General features: G+C 37.0%; 1 protein-coding gene across 1 annotated transcript in view; it reads left to right on the forward strand.

Annotated features, from left to right (window-relative positions):
- Window positions 1–8327, forward strand: part of LOC102986915 (dual specificity protein phosphatase 3-like) — a 37210-nt gene extending 28883 nt beyond the window's left edge. Inside the window, exon 2 of the mRNA XM_055086900.1 lies at window positions 7759–8327. Within this exon, the coding sequence (XP_054942875.1) occupies window positions 7759–8327 (569 nt within the window). The remainder of the gene's footprint in view (window positions 1–7758) is intronic.
- The last annotated feature ends 8078 nt before the right edge of the window (window positions 8328–16405 follow it).

Consider the following 16405-nt stretch of genomic DNA (forward strand, 5'->3'; position numbering starts at 1 on the left):
AAATGACATGAAATAAAAGCAGTAGCAAAGCAATATGAGCAATGGTAGGTTGTGGTGATTAGCTTGTGATACCCAATTTCTTAATTTCCTCTTTATTCCTACCTCTTTCACAGGCTCTATGGATTCCTGTGGGTCTCATCTTAGTGGTATAAACTCAGAAAGAAATTTTAATAGGAATTAGTTTTCAAAATTATTTTGGTATTAAAAATTCTTTGATGAATTAGGGAAGAATAATTTGTTTTTAGCTGCATGAAAGAAAACAGTAGAATTATAAGATAAAACTCAGGACTTTGAATTATAGAGGTTTTTACAATGTCTAATATCTGGTAATTATTTTCTTTCTGTACACAGATAAAAACTGAGTTTGGATATTTTCCCTGAAGAATACTACTGCTCTTTATACACCATTAAAATAGTGATAATATGTAATTAGGAAATAGAAGAATGTTATGTAATTGGATAGGTTTATATATTTAAAAAAATGAAAACAATAAAAATGAGGACAGGGATACAAGTATTTCTCAATTCAGGGGACAGAGGAAAGACATAAAATACTAATTGTGAGAGATAAATATGTTTAAATATAATATTTATAAATACTATCCATAAAAGTATTCCACAATATATAGATATTTAAAAAATAGTTCATGCATAGTATAATTTCTTTGGCTGAAGTAATAGCTGAAATGGTGGCTGAATCTTATTTTACTAGCAAAATATCATACTTTTAATCAGAGTTAATTACACAAGGCAGGCCTACCATTTCTGAAATCCTTTATCACTTTTGAAAAATTTGCTTTTTAAATTTATATCATTGTGAAACACTAACTAGATGATTGTTACATTTCATAATGTTCTACCACTTATTAGCTATAATATGCCTTTAAAATTTTCTTTTATCTTACTTGAAAAATGAAATTACAATACTATCTAATAGGGTTAGAGTGAGAATTAATGAATTAATACATTTAAAAACACAACACTAAGATGCTCAATAAACAGTATAATAACTATGAGGTATAATATAAACAATTATTGTTTGTATGAGTCAGCTTCTAAAATGGCCTTCAATGGTCCTCACCTCCTGATATTCACTTTCTCATGTAGTCTCCTCCTTCATTGCACGTGAGGATTCTGCTGCGTGACTGTTAGCAATCTGCAAAAGTGATAATATGTCCCTTAGGAGATTATGTGTGTCAGACGCTGCAGCCTCCATCTTGATGGTTCTCTCACTCTCTGTTGGATCTCTCACTCTGGGAGAAGCAATCTGTCATGTTAAAACTTTATGGAATGTTCTGTGTTCAACAGAAGGCCTAGTCCAGGAGCCATCCTGGAACCAAGGCCTGCTAACAGCCACGTGAGTTAGTTAGAAGCAGATTCTCCAGCCCCATCAGGCTGTGAGTTGACTACAGCTCTGGCTGACAGCTTGACTGCAATCCTCATGAGAGATGGTAAGATAATCAGTGTTTGTTGTTTTAAGCTGCTAAATACTGGAATAGTTTATTATGAGGATAAAAGCTAACACTGAATATTCACCTATTGTGTAAGATACATTGCAGTCATTTTTGCTAAGCTATTTCATATGTAATCTTACCTCCCCCACAGTATACCAATATTTAAGTTATTATATCCACTTTACGGGTAAAGAAATAGAAATACCTGAAATATACTCATCAAGGTACACAAGCAGTATCTCCTTTGGGCTTCATCTCTCTGGTGTAAGTGCCTGACACTAAGTTTTGGTTGCCAAGGCATCCAGTTCAAAAGACTTCCATCTTGAATAAACATATTACCAACTGTATGACACAGCTACTAGCAAGACAACCAGATAAAGAACTAGACCACCCACTTCATGAAGTTTCCCTTTCAGAAAGCCCTGGGTGACATAGGTAACTGGCTGCTTGAGTGACCCCATCTCCAGGCTCCTGTGTGCTCATTCCTCCTCTCATGCTTCAAATCAGCCAATAATGAGTGACCTAGAGAAATCCTAAACACCTTGCTCTTAGACCCAAATAAATGTAGAGCTCCCGGTTCATTCTCTCTCTCTCTCTTTCACTCTCCCTGCCCCCCCCCACCCCTTTTCTCCCCCTACTCAACCTCCCCCTTGTGTGGTCTTCAGGCATGCTGTGTACCCTTCAGGATTTGTGGATAATAAATCTTGTTCCTCAAATTTCCCTGATAGTATTTTGCTAAAGTGCACTCTGTAACCATCATAGGAACCACAAGGGCCGGCCCAGCCACAACATTGACCTCGGTAAGGAAATATCTGTGGGCTTTTCTCCCGGTAACATGGCCCCAGGCGAGTACTGCGGGCATTCCTAGGGCAGAGCATTATCATCAGTGGGCTGGGACAAGCATGCAACCTCCATAGTACAGAGCACACATAACCCCAACATGTTGCTTTTCCCTCCTTAGTATAGCACTACTTTGCAGAGCCTTTAATAATAGAATTGATGTATGCCTCAATACTTATTGCCTAGAAGTTGTAAAAAGGAAGAGGAACTTTGCCTAGAGATGCGTGGAGGGAATTTACATGGATTCCTGGACTTGAGAGAATAATCTCATGTCAAATCAAGTGACAGATTAGCTTTAAAGACAGTTTTTTTGTTGTTAATTTTTAATTCTTTTTTTGCATTCAGAGAGGTTTGTCAGGTACTGAGGTGGTAGAATTGCTTGAAAGATTCCTTTAGGGTTTCAAAGGTTGTAAATAATTTTCTATAATCAGCTTTTAGATTTGATCCTCCTAGGTGATAGTAAGCAGTAAAAATGATGGGAAGTGAGACTCTGTGAATCGTATTTTTTATTAGTAAAAGGAATAAGTTGGAGATGTTCTTATATCTTTTTAATGTTATTCATCTTAATTATTTTCCAGTAAATTCAACAGTCCTTTGTGTTTGTTGAGAGACAAAGGGAAAATAATATATGTTGTCACTGAAAAAAGTGGGAGGAGATAAATAAGTTTAGATGTTTTGCTCCAGCTTTTCCTGTAATGGAAAATCTGTCATGAAGTAGAAAATGAAGGTGGATGAGTTTTAGTTTCTCAGTATAGAAGTTTATGTTGTATCTTTCAGAGGAATGGCTATTTCATTACAGTATTTCAAGTAAAATAAAAATAATTATTGTTCAAAGTCTGTAGAGTACAATTGTGCAACCCACTGGTCCTTGACTTTAGAAGTCAAGTTCTCAGGAGTCAAAAACAATTTGATTGAATATGTACCTATCATTAATCATGTGTGTTTTGTAAGTTGATCATTTTTGAGGATTTTGCATACCAGTGTATCCGGATATTAAAACAAAACAAAACAAACAAAATAAAACCAAAGCAGAAACAAAACCCCCAAATTTAAAATAATTAATACCTTTTGAGAATTTTCTAACTGCCAGAAACTAAAAAAATTGGTAAACTGGTCAACTTTTCAGTACAAAATAGTTTTGAAAGTTGCCTCAGATGTGACAGCCTAATCTTGGCAAGGAGAAACTGCATCTGCCTTTCAAATACCCACATAAGAATTTTCCCAATATTTCAGCTAGTGTGTAATGACTTTAAAGGCAAGTATACCAGAAATTATTAATCTCCTCCCCCTGCCCCCATTGCCCCCCCACCTCCTCTCTCTCCCTCTCTATCTCTCCCCCTGCCCCATAAATAAAAGTTCCTCCCTGTAAAATATATTGAAGGATTACTTATAAAATGTATAAATAATTCAGGTGGGGTTTAATGAATTTTATAAAATAAACACACCCATGTAAACAGCCCCGAGATCAAGACATAGAGCATTACCAGGACTCCTGAAACCCCCAAGTTAACCATTATCCCAAATTCCAATACCATATATTAGTTTTTAAAGTTTTTGAAATTTAAAAAATAGAATCATATAGGATGTACTCTTTTGTCTTTTTTTCTCTCTCAGTATTAAAATTGTGTATTTGTGGGATTTATCCTGTACGTTTCTTTTGTTATATGAAAAATGCATTTCCATTTGCATTACGTATTGCACTTAGGAGCGTAATATCTGCATCACAGAACATGCATGTCTCCAGCTCTTTTAGACACTGACAAGTAGTTTTCCAAATGGGTTATACCAGTTTATACTCCAACCAGCAAAGTATCAGAATTCTAGTTGCTTTATAATCTTGCCGATACCTAGCTTTGTCTCACTCTTTGTTTTAGATGTTCTGGTGGGTGTGAAGTTAACTCATTGTGATTTTAGTGTGTATTTCCTTGTGCTTTACCTGAGTTCTGTTTCATATGTGTATGTGTTACTTGGATATTTTCTGTTGTGAAGTGCCTACTCAAGTTTTTTATATATCTTATACTAGTTTGATAGTATTTTCCTTATTAATTTGTAGGAATACTTTGCATATTTTGAATGAGTTTTTTTGTCAGGTACATACCCATATATACATACACACAATAAAAATACTTAACTCTGTGTTGCCTTTTCACTCGATAACTTTTTTCAGAAAAATTCAAATACATTTTATTATATGACATGTCATACTTAGCATCTTAGCAACATCCTATTTTTTTTTAATTAATTTTTATTGGAGTGTAATTGATTTACAGTTCTGTGTTAGTTTCTGCTGTATAGCAAAGTGAATCAGTTATACATACACATATACCCATTATTTTTTAGATTCTATTCCTATATAGGTCATCACAGAGTATTGAGTAGAGTTCCCTGTGCTATACAGTAGATTCTTATTAGTTATCAATTTTATATATAGTAGTGTGTATATGTCAATCCCAATCTCCCAATTTACCCTCCTGTCCCCCCTTTCCCCCTTGGTAACCATAAGTTTGTTTTCTACATCTGTGACTGTATTTCTGTTTTGTAAGTAAGTTCATTTGTACCATTTTTTTAGACTCCACATGAAAGTGATATATGATATTTGTCTTTGACTTAATTCACTCAGTATGACAATCTCTAGGTCCATCCATGTCACTGAAAATGGCATTATTTCATTCTTTTTTATGGCTGAGTAATATTTCATTGTATGTATGTATATAGATAGATAGATAGATATACACCACATCTTCTTTATCCATTCCTGCACTGATGGACATTTAGGTGGCTTCCATGTCCTGGCTATTGTAAACAGTGCTGCAATGAACATTGGGGTGCATGTATCTTTTCAAGTTATGGTTTTCTCCAGATATATGCCCAGGAGTAGGATTGCTGGATCATATGGTAGCTCTATTTTTAGTTTTTTAAGGAACCTCCATACTGTTCTTCATAGTGGCTGTACCAATTTACATTCCCACCAATAGTGTTGGAGGGTTCCATTTTCTCCACACCCTCTCCAGCATTTATTGTTTGTAGATTTTTTGATGATAGCCATTCTGACCGGTGTGAGGTCATACCTCATTGTAGTTTTGATTTGCATTTCTCTAATAATTAGTGATGTTGAGCATCTTTTCATGTGGCACTTGACCATCTGTATGTATTCTTCAGAGTTATTGATAACATTTGATGAACAGGATACTTTAATTGTAGTGTCATCTAATTTATTACATTTTATTTATTTTTAAATATCGTTTGTGTCCTGTTTAAGAAATAAAGTGCTCTTTACTCCAAGGTCATAAAGATATTCTCCTATGTTTTCTTCTAAAAGTATTATTGTTTTACCTTTCACTTTTAAATCTACAATCTTTCTAGGATTTATATGTGTGTGGAATACAGTAAAGGCAAAGGTTCTTTTTCTCCCATAAAGATATCCAGTTGGCCACAACTCACTGCGCTGAAATGTTACTTTTGACATGAGTTAGGTGACCACATCTATGTGAGTCTATTTCTAGACTATTCTATTCCATTGGTCAATTGGTTTATATTGTGCAAAAACTACATTGAATTAATTAACATGGATTTATAATAGGTCTTAATATCTCATAGTATAAGTCCTTCAGTTTTGATAGTTCTCAAGAGTTCATTGCATATTCTTGGCCCTTTGGATTTCCATACACATTTTACAGCAAGCATGTTGAATTCATGAACAAACCTTTTAGGATTTTAGTTGGTATTGCAACAAATCTATACATGATTTTTTGAGTCTTCCAGTCCATGAACTTAGATTTCCCTCTATCTATTGTCTTTTAAAAATTTCTGTCAATATATTTCTTGTTTGCAGAGTAGCAGTCTTGCATACCTGTTAGTTGTTTTTTTCTTAAGTGTTTCAAGTTTTTTGATGCTTTTGTAAATGGTATCATTTTTTAAATTTAATTTTCTCTTTATTTGAGACAGATATGTTGAAATGCAATTAATATTTGTATACTAACCTTAAATTTAGTGACTTTAGTAAATTCACCTAGTAATTCTAATAATTTGGCTCTTGGTCCTTTTGTATTTTCTACATGAAAAAACATGCCATCTGCCAATAATGGAAGTTTTATTTCCTTTTTCCTTTTTTTTCAATCTTTGTGCCTTTTATTTCTTTCAACTGTCTCACCTCACTGCCTAGGAACTCCAAAACTGTTAAATACAAGTGGTGATAACAGGCATCATTGGCTCATTCCTGATTGCAATAGAAAGTTTTCAATAATTCATCATTAAGATATTTATTGTAGGATCTTTCCAAGATAGTTTTCATTAAGTTATTGAAGTTCCTTTCTATTCCTAATTTTTTGAGAATTGTTATCATGAATGGATGTTGAATTCTATCAAATGCATCTAATGTGATGATGGTATTATTTTTCTCACTTATTTTCTATTAATAGGGTAAATTGCATTGATTTTTTTTCAATGTTAAATCACTCTTCCTTTCATGGAAAAACCCTACTCATTTGAGGTATATTATCTTTCTTATATATTCTTGGATTTGTCTTGCTAATATTTTGTTTAAGATTTTTGCATTTATTTATGAGAAAACTTAGCCTGCAAATTTTGTTTTTTATAGCATCCCTTTTAAGTTTTGGTATCAAGATTTTTGTTTATCTAATCAAAGAGTTGGTAAATGTGCTCTCTTTGTATTTTCTGGAAGTGTTAGTATAAGATTGGTTTAATTTATTCCTAAAATGTTTTGAAGAATTCACCAGTATATTCATCTAAGCCTGGAGTTTTCATCATGGGAATGACTTTAATGCTGGATTCAAATTCTTTAATAGATAAGGAACTCTTATCTTTAATTTCTTTTACTTTAATTTGGTAATTTGTGGTTTTTATGTAGTTTGTCATTTAATCTAAATTATTCAATTTATTGGTATGAAACTTTCCATAATTTTAATTTATTAACTTTTTATATCTGTAAAGCCTTCAGCAAAATCTTCTTTTGGTGCATTAAATTGGTAATATGTTGGGTTTTTTTTTTAATCTTTATTAGTGTTTTCAAATAATCAATTTTTGGCTTTGTCAAATTTTTTAATTTAATTAAATTAAAATTTTAATTAATTAATGTTTAAATTATTTTTTTCTTATGTTAATTGTTTCTGTACTACATTTTTGGGGTTGATTTGCTCTTTCCTTACAAAGTTCTTTAATGAAAGCATAAATCATTGTGATTTTTTTTTTCCTTTGTTATTTTCTAAGATGTGCATTTAAGGCTATACATTTTCCTCTAATCATAATTTTAACTGAATACCTCAAGTGTTGATATGTTGCATTATCATTGTCATTTAGTTCACATTTTTTCTAATTTCTCCAGTATAGAAACGTATTATTTAACTTCCAAACAATTGTATATTTTAAGTTAGTTTTTCTTATTGATTTCTAGCATAGTTACCCTGTGGTCATAGTTTTCTAGCTTTGGAACAATGTCAACCGGCAGGGCCCAGCTTCTGCCTGTCGGGCCTGTTCGGGCTCTCGGTGCAGGATCTCAACGACCTGCTCTCGGATGGCAGAGGCTGCTACAGCCTCCCAAGCCAGCCCTGCAACGAGGTTACCCCCAGGATCTATATGGGCAGTGCATCTGTGGCTCAAGACATCCCCAGCCTACAGAAAGTGGGCATCACCCACGTCCTGAATGTGGCTGAGGGCAGGCCCTTCATGCACGTCAATACCAATGCCAACTTCTACAAGGACTCTGGCATCATATACCTGGGCATCAAGGCCAACGACGCACAGGAGTTCCTCAGCACCTACTTTGAAAAGGCGGCGGACTTCATCGACCAGGCCCTGGCTCAGAAGAACGGCCAAGTGCTCGTCCACTGCTGTGAGAGTTACAGCCGCTCCCCAACTCTTGTCATCGCGCATCTTGTGGTGAGTCAGAAGATGGATGTCAAGTCTGCCCTGAGCACCGTTAGGAAGAACTGTGAGATCGGTCCCAAGGATGGTTTCCTGGCCCAGCTCTGCCAGGTCAATGACAGACTAGTCAAGGAGGGGAAATTGAAACTCTAAGGCACCCTCACTGCCTCTCCTCTAGAGGTCGGATGGGTGGGGGGGCCTGGTTGTGGCGTCCCAAGCTGCCATGTTTAGGAAACACAGTGTACCCTGCTCCCAGCACCACCAGGCACTTACCCACAAGTCTGTCCCAACACAGCCCTGGGACACTTTCCCCCTGGGGAGCATATAAAGAAGCTTGCTGAGGAGGGCATTCCTGCTCCCTGGTGCCTACAATTTATGATGTCCTCACCCTGAGGAGGGGGCGCAGAGGGGGAGCAGGCCTGTGACAGGTGTGCTTCTTCTGGATGGCCCAGGGCAAGAGGTCTGTGGAAGTGTAAGGCCTGAGACGCTCACAGGGGCCCCTCCTGACCTCCCCACCGCCCACCCCTGGGCCCTCTCCTGAGTGGGGACCCCGACCCTGTAAAGGAACTATGCAAATGCGGGCCCCCCTCCCCCCAACAGTGCCTGTCTCCCCTGTCTCCTCACAGCCGTCCATACCCTGCTCCTAGACAGAGGCACGTCATGAGGTCTGAAGTTGGCTCAGGGTCAGTTGTCCTTGGGTGGAAATCCCCATGAAGAGACTGCATTTAAATGATTTCCTTAGGATTAAAGATAGTGAAACAAAGAGACCCTTGAGTGGGCAAATACATGCCCCTGGAGCACTCTCCTAAATCAATCGTTTGAAAAATGTGACTCCTTGGAAGGCTGGAGTTCAGAATCCGTGTCTTTGGGGTACCCGGCTCTCAGACGTCACTTGGTCGGTTAGAAGAGCAATGCCTTGGGCAGGGTTTTATTTTTCTTTTTTAGAAAACAGGGTGTTGAAATCCAGCCTATTTAAAAACCCCACCATTTGGTGAATTACAAGGGTTTTGTCTTGAATTATAGTGTTGGCGAGCCCAAGCCACTCGTGCTCACTGCTTTTTGTCTCGGTGCTATTCCAAGAACAGGAGGAGGAAGCTGGCCAATTATAGAGCGGGTGCGCGCGCGTGCGCGCGTGCGTGCGTGTGTGTGTGTGTGTGTGTGTGTGTGTCTGAGAGAGAGAGAGAGAGAAAGAGAGTGCAACACAGCCAGTGGCTGGACAAGCAGGGGGATGAATGGGCCCAAGCTCACATCCTGCCCACTCACAGGTAGTTCTTACAGCTCTCTGCTGCCAGAAAAGGTCCTGGAGCCTTGGCAGCAAAAATGACTCAGCCAGGCAGAAAGGAAACATGGCGTAACATCCAAATGGAGCCTTTCCTGGTGGTACAACAAACAAAAAGGGGCAAGCGGTGCAGTGCTGTCATCTTCAGTTTCCCTAATGGAAGAGAGGTGGTCCTCAGCTCTGCCCCCAGTGCTTAGCACGTAGATGTCTGATAAAAGTTTGTGGAATTAAACTTTTCTTTTTTTTGAGCACCAAATATATGCAGGGTGTTGTTCTGGTGGGTGTATCAAGCTCCCAGAAGCCTGACTTGGTGGTAGCATCACTTGCAAGGATTTGCAAAGGAGTCTTACCTGAAAGGAACTATCAGGGACTTTTGTTGAATATTTAAAATTCAGTTTTAAGTTTCAATTCCAGCAGTGTTATTACTGTATAGAGGTGGGGAATGTGCCTTTTCCAGAGTTGACCAGAAGCTTCCAGCTAGGTTGAGGAGAAGCAGGTGTGCCTTGGGCTTCACACCCAGGTGTAATGGTCTCTATCTTGGCAGAAGTTGAAGCAGTACTTCCGCAGCCTGGATGTCCCCTTTGCTTTGTGACCTCAGCAGCCCTGAACAAACTAGAATCTGTCTTCTTTTTCAGACACGAAGCTGCCCCAATAGACCCACCTAAGTGAAATGGCCATCCTCTCTACTGTGTCCCTCACAGTGCTTGGATAACTCTCCCACTTAATCTATCTTGATCCTCACAATAACCCTATTAACTTGGTAGGGCTTATTCATGTATTGCTACCTTTAAGAAAAGGAACTGGGGTTCAGAGTGAGTAGGGGTATGGTGCTCAGAGCTTCCCAGCTCGAAGGCAGAACTGAGGCGAGATTTCAGGTTGGCTGCTCTCTGAAGCTGAATTATTTCTTTCATACGACACTCCTCCTCAAGAAATGAGCCCCCGGGCATGTCCATGACCCAGCCTGTGTGCACAAGAGCCAGTTAGCTTTGTGGCCAGAGGATAACTGTTCAAGCTGTGATGTCAAGGGGGGGCTCTGCTTCAGGACAAGGAAGTAAAAAGTGTGGGTCCCCAACTGGGTTAGAATGTGTGGCTCTTCTTCTAGTAAATATGTAGCATCCCTAAGTCAGAGCTCTCTGCTCCACTTCTGGAAGAGGCTCAGGAGCTGGGGTGGGGGGTCCCCCTCCCATGTCCAGGCAGTGGTTCCTGCACAGGACAGCCACAGCTACTTAGGCCGGCTGACCAAGATCTCTTGAAGGGCTCTTTGTTAGGGGTATGTTGGAGAAAAGGCCAGGGGGAGAATTAGTGCCTTCACTTTGGAGCTACTTTTTTGCTGATAACTTGGGTTTTCTTGATAGTCTTTAGTCCCAGAAACCCCATATTTACTTCACGAGATGTAGCTCCTCAAAATCAAATTCTATTGTTTAAGAGCCAACACATGCCCAACTGTGAGTGGAAAGCTGTTTCTGGATAGCTTTCTACCTCTGGGAAGTGATGGAATAGGAACTCAGGGTGCCTCTACCCCCTCCTCTGACTCGATCTCTTTCTTTGACTAGCAAACCCCCATCTAGGCCAGATGAGAGCACCAAACGGTTTTCTTCTAAATTCTAAAGCAGTACACCTTCCGCAGGCTGGTCTGTTTCCCTGCCACTCTGAGTTAGCTGGAGAGCAGAAATCACCATCTCTCAAGCAATCTGAAGACCTCTAAGGTCCCTTTTGGCTCTGACACCATAGGGTTCTTTAAGAATCCCCATTGACATTGACTGTCGCCTGGAAGTTATAGGGTGTGTAACAATATGATGACCAGCAGGTGGCAATGTGTTCCACCCGTGGTGAATGGATGCTTGGAAAAGGAATGTTGGTGCTTTCTGTGTCACAAGTTAATGATAAGATGCTAATCTTTTAATCGAAATAAGTACTGAACTTAAAATGTGAAGATATTAGCTTTTCTTGCAGGAAATTTTCTGTCATAGAAACTGCACAAAAATTACTGAAGAGCCAACAATGATGGTCCTTCCAAGTCAAGATTTTATCCTGATTGGAAAGAAAGGCCATCTCCGGTTGGGAGAGCAGATTGGTTGGAAGCTTTACTTACCTCCTGTCAGCTTTTAGGGTAATTTGATTGTGAAAGTGTGAGTTTTCTGGACAGAAAAGGGGAAGGTATTAAATTGGTTTAAAAAAAGGAAGTTTAATGTCTGTTATGTCACAAATCGGTGTTAAAACACTAAAACTGTAACCAAAATAAATACATTACAAAAAAAAGAAAAAAAGAAAAAAAATTGTCAACCTCTGAGAAATGTTGAAGTTTATATACAATATAGTCAATTTTATGTGCTTTAAAGAATGTGAATTCTGATGTGTTGGATATTTCCTTTTTGTATATTTTTGTATTTTTTTGTGTCTTTGTTCTGTAACCTACTAAGAGAAATGTTTTTATGCCTATGATTATAGACTTATTTCTCCTTTTAGTTGTTATTTGCTTTAGCCATTTTAAACCTCTGTTAATGAGTGCATACAGATTTAGAATTGTAATATATTCCTTGTAGGTGGAACCTGTATATATTGAAATGTCCTTTTCATTTTATGTAGTGCTTTTTGCCCTTAAGTTTTTCTGTCATATATTAATGTAACTATACCTTCATTCTTTTGGTTAGTGTTCTACAATGTAATTTTTCTCCTTTTCCTTTTCCTTTCAAATCTGGGTATTTATACTTAAAGCGTGTTTCTTGTAAGCATTATATTGTTGAGTTTTGTTTAATGTCATCTGGAAAACTTAGTTCTTTGATACATTTAGTCCTTTTATAATTTATGTATTTTAGTCTGTATGTGTTTGGGTAAATCTTGTATTCTATTTGTTTTATCTGTTTCATTTCTCTTTTTATCTCCCTTCTTATCTTCTTCGGATAGTCTCATTAAAATCTATCATTTGAATTCTTAATTTTTCACTTCCAGGTTTCCACTGGCTGTAAAAAAATTCTCTGAAAATTTTAATCATTTAACATGTTTTTCTATATTTTTAAATTTCCTTGAATATACTAATCATAGTTATTTAAAAATCATATTCAGCTAATTCTAATACCTCATTTATCTGCAACTCAGTCTCTATTTTTTTTTTTTCTTTTTCGTTTTTGGTCATGCAATTGTGTTTTATATCATTCTGGTAATTTGGATTGCATATCTGAACAAAAAGTTACAAAAGCTCCAGATAATATTATTTTCCTGTGCGTAAGTTTATTCTTCCCTCTGCAGGAAAGATAGTGTAGCAGTGATCACTTTAGCCTGTTGACGTGAAACGAAACATTTGCCAGATATTTCTTCAGCAAAGATGGCTCTATTCAGGATTAGCAGAGAATTGCATTTCTGGGTCTGCAACCCTGGCGAGCCATGTACGAGTCCTCCAATGGCAAGGGAAGGAGAGGAAAAGGAAGTTGGGTGGCTATAGTAAAGAATGCGTCCACGATTTTTCATTGGCTGAGCCCATACGAGTAAAGACGAGGAGTCTCTTTTTCCTTTTGGGCTCTGCTATCCTTGCAGGCATGAGAGCTCCCCCTGCTGGTCTCCCGACTCTGTGTGGGATTTTTGTTTATTAATTTTTTCCAAGTCAAATAAGGACCTGTGCTGGCTCAAAGCTGAGTTTCAGCCTGCAAAGAGTCATCTACTTCTGGTTTACCTTTGGTCTTTCTTGGTTTCTACTCAGGGCCAAATGTATTTTGTGGGGTGCTACACTCTGGATTGTCCTTAATTCTAAATTTTGTTTCAGGAGACTTCAGAAAAACTCTGCTTGCAGAGGTTTTATATGCTTACATTTCTGCCTTTGTGCCCTGTGAATCTGTGTAATCAGTAATTGCCTTGAGGGGAAAGCTGGCCATGTCTTAGAGATCCTCCAAGTCTCTGCCAACCATCTGGAATGCTGAAAGATTGCTAGTTTCTCTCTCTCCTGGCAGCAGCCTTTTCCTGGGATTTTGGTACTGGAATCTTAGCTTCTTGTTCATGCTCAAAATGGTAAATATCATCACAGTAAAAATCAGCTTTGAGTTTTAAAATTTTTCTTTCCCTTGTATAGAAAGAATATTAGCTTTGTGGTTTTCATTGCTCCCTCAGCTCTCTGCTGTCTTTAAAATATGAATTCTGTATCTCATCAGACCTTTTTAGTTGTTCTGTGTGGAGCAGAAAATGGCCACTAGCTATTCCACTCAAAGTTGGAAATAAATATTTCCAAACAGAAATTTGAAATCTACAAAGATGTTCTTCAGTGATGGGGTAGTTAAATAAAGTATGGTTGCTCCATATTCTGGAAGATAATGCATTAGGTTAAAAGATGAGATAAATCTGTTTTTTACTAACATGTAATAATCTTTAAAAATACATTGAGAAGTGAAAAAAGCAATATGAAAGATAATGTGTAAAATGTGTAATTATGTTTTAGAAATATAAAATAATACCCTATATTCCTAAAAATATTTAAGTACATGTAGAAAACAATTATAATAAGATTTATAAAAATACACAATAGGCTAATAGCTGTGCTTTCTTCTTTCCTGGATAGGGGATTTGAGATTTATCAATAATGTTTCCATTTTTAAATCAAATGTAATTGAGAGATTACTGTGGAACTAAAAAATTTAGGAGGAAAAGAAAACATTCTCTAAAATGATAAAATATAGTCAGTGCACATCTATTTACATGGCCAAGTTCTTTATTTATAGTTGTCTCCACACTTTCCTTGGAAGAGTTAACGTGATAGGAATTTCCAGATATGACAAAGGTTGAAGTTTTCCAAAGCATTTTAGAAGAATATACACAAAGAACTAGGATAGAGAAAGTGAGATGGGATCTTAATTTCAAATTCTATATATGATCTATGACTTCCGTAGATAGACCATGTTTTAGAAATCAGAAGTATTTGCGTGTGTGTGTGTGTGTGTATATATACATACGAATGTATATCTCTACTGCAAAGAAAAAGACAGAGGGGTTGAGAAAGAAAAAGACCAAAAAAATCAAAACATAAAATACCTAATTAGAGAGAAAAACTTTTAAAAAGATACAATTTAGAGTTATAAAACACAAATCATCTTCCTAAACAATGTGCATGGTATAGTAAACAGACCCAATACAAAACTAAATTTATAACTTTCTTTAGTAAAAGCCACGGAGACACAACCGACAATACACTGCTATTCTTCACTGTGAAAGAACAGATTTTTGTTATTTAGTATAGCTGCTGCAAAAATAGAACTCATATTATTTTTACAAATACAGAAACTAAAAATGGATTGTTTATTTTTAAATTTCATGTTAAGATTATATATGAAATTCAATATTAAACACATTTCATGTACATGATATTGGGTTGGCCAAAAAGTTCATTTGGGTTTATAGAAAAACCTGAACGAAATTTTTGGCCAACCCAATACTTTTTAAAAGTTGAAACGAATTTTGAGACACTCTGATTTCAACGTCATTTCTGAAAAGTCTTTGAAATTGACACTAAAATATTAATAAAATTGTCATTTCCTTTTAGAAGTTGCTATATTTGCCATGTAAAAATCTTGGTCTCTAGGTGGGAGAGCTTGGACTAATACCAGTTTTTTGGCTGGTATTGTTCCACCAGTCACTGAAAATCCTTACAATCTCAAATAAATATAAGTGTATCATCAGCCCTCCTTTCCTTAAGTCAATCCCTTGAGGCGACAAACCTGTGAGTAAAACATGTTTTAAAAGCATTATTTTTAGCTTTACATTTTAATCTGACCCAAGGGGCATGTTGACATGACTGATTAAATGTCATTTCTGTTCTTCGTCTGTGCCAGTTCATTTTTGCTAAGATATTTCTTTAAGAAACTTCTGACGAGATTGTCATTTTGAGGTTGTAGAATTTAGAAATTCTGTGTAACAACATAACAAGTTGTCAGCTTGTCAAAAATTTATCTTTCATATGCTTTTGAAACAGTTTGAGATAAAGCTTTTTCTGGCTGTGATGACTTTCTGATTTATTAGAACCAGCATTGCACATCTTTTGCTCATAACCATGTGACTTGATACAGGAACACTTTTTTTCATGAAGCTTAAAAGTCAGTTCTGAAGAACTGTACCTTATTTTTCACAATGACAGCTCTGAGATTGTGGGATTTACTCTCTGTATACAAATGAAAATTTTACTTTAGACACCCATCCCCACATGGCAGAAATAAAAACATTTTCAGGGTGATGATGATTGCTGCTACTACTGCTAAATTTGTGGTAGAACAAATCAAAGCGCCATTAGGTCAATGGCATGCAACAACTGTGGTGCCTTGTTTGAGTGCACAGGTGACATTTTTACATAGGAAGTAATAGAAATGCCCCCGAGTTATAATCCCTTTAACCTACAGTGAATGTTCTCTATGCTGGTACTATAAAAAATGTTTAAGATTTGCAATCATTTACTATTTATAATCGTTATTAGACAATTGCTCAGAGCAGAAAATGGGGCTCCCTTTCCTGGCATCACAAGGCTATCTAAGTTCCCCATAGCCTCCTTTCTGTAGAAGACAAAGGAGGAAATGACAGTCTGAACCATTTAGACTTTATTCAAAAGAGCTCGAAAGAAATGGTTTTAATTGGAGAGAACTGCAATAACTTTGGTTCAAACAAACTTCAATTCTACCCACACTTCCCAGCTTGAGGAAGATTAGATGACTTATAGAAAATAAGGGGCTGCATTGTTCCATTTTTCATGTACATCTCAGTAAACATATATTCTTTTGTCTTGTTAAGCATCACAGAACCTACAAACCTTTTGATTACAAAGAAAATTAGTTTCCCCACAAGGCATGGAAAAGCAGTTTTGTGGGTTTCCTGCATATGTTTACACAGCATTGGATTCAGACACACTGTTCTGATATCCCAAGTCGTGGAGTACCAGGCCTTCTTAAGATTATAGGACACTCAGGATTATACTGCCTGTCTATGG

Source organism: Physeter macrocephalus, chromosome 8, assembly GCF_002837175.3.
Source record: "Physeter macrocephalus isolate SW-GA chromosome 8, ASM283717v5, whole genome shotgun sequence".
NCBI classification, from domain to species: Eukaryota; Metazoa; Chordata; class Mammalia; order Artiodactyla; family Physeteridae; genus Physeter; species Physeter macrocephalus.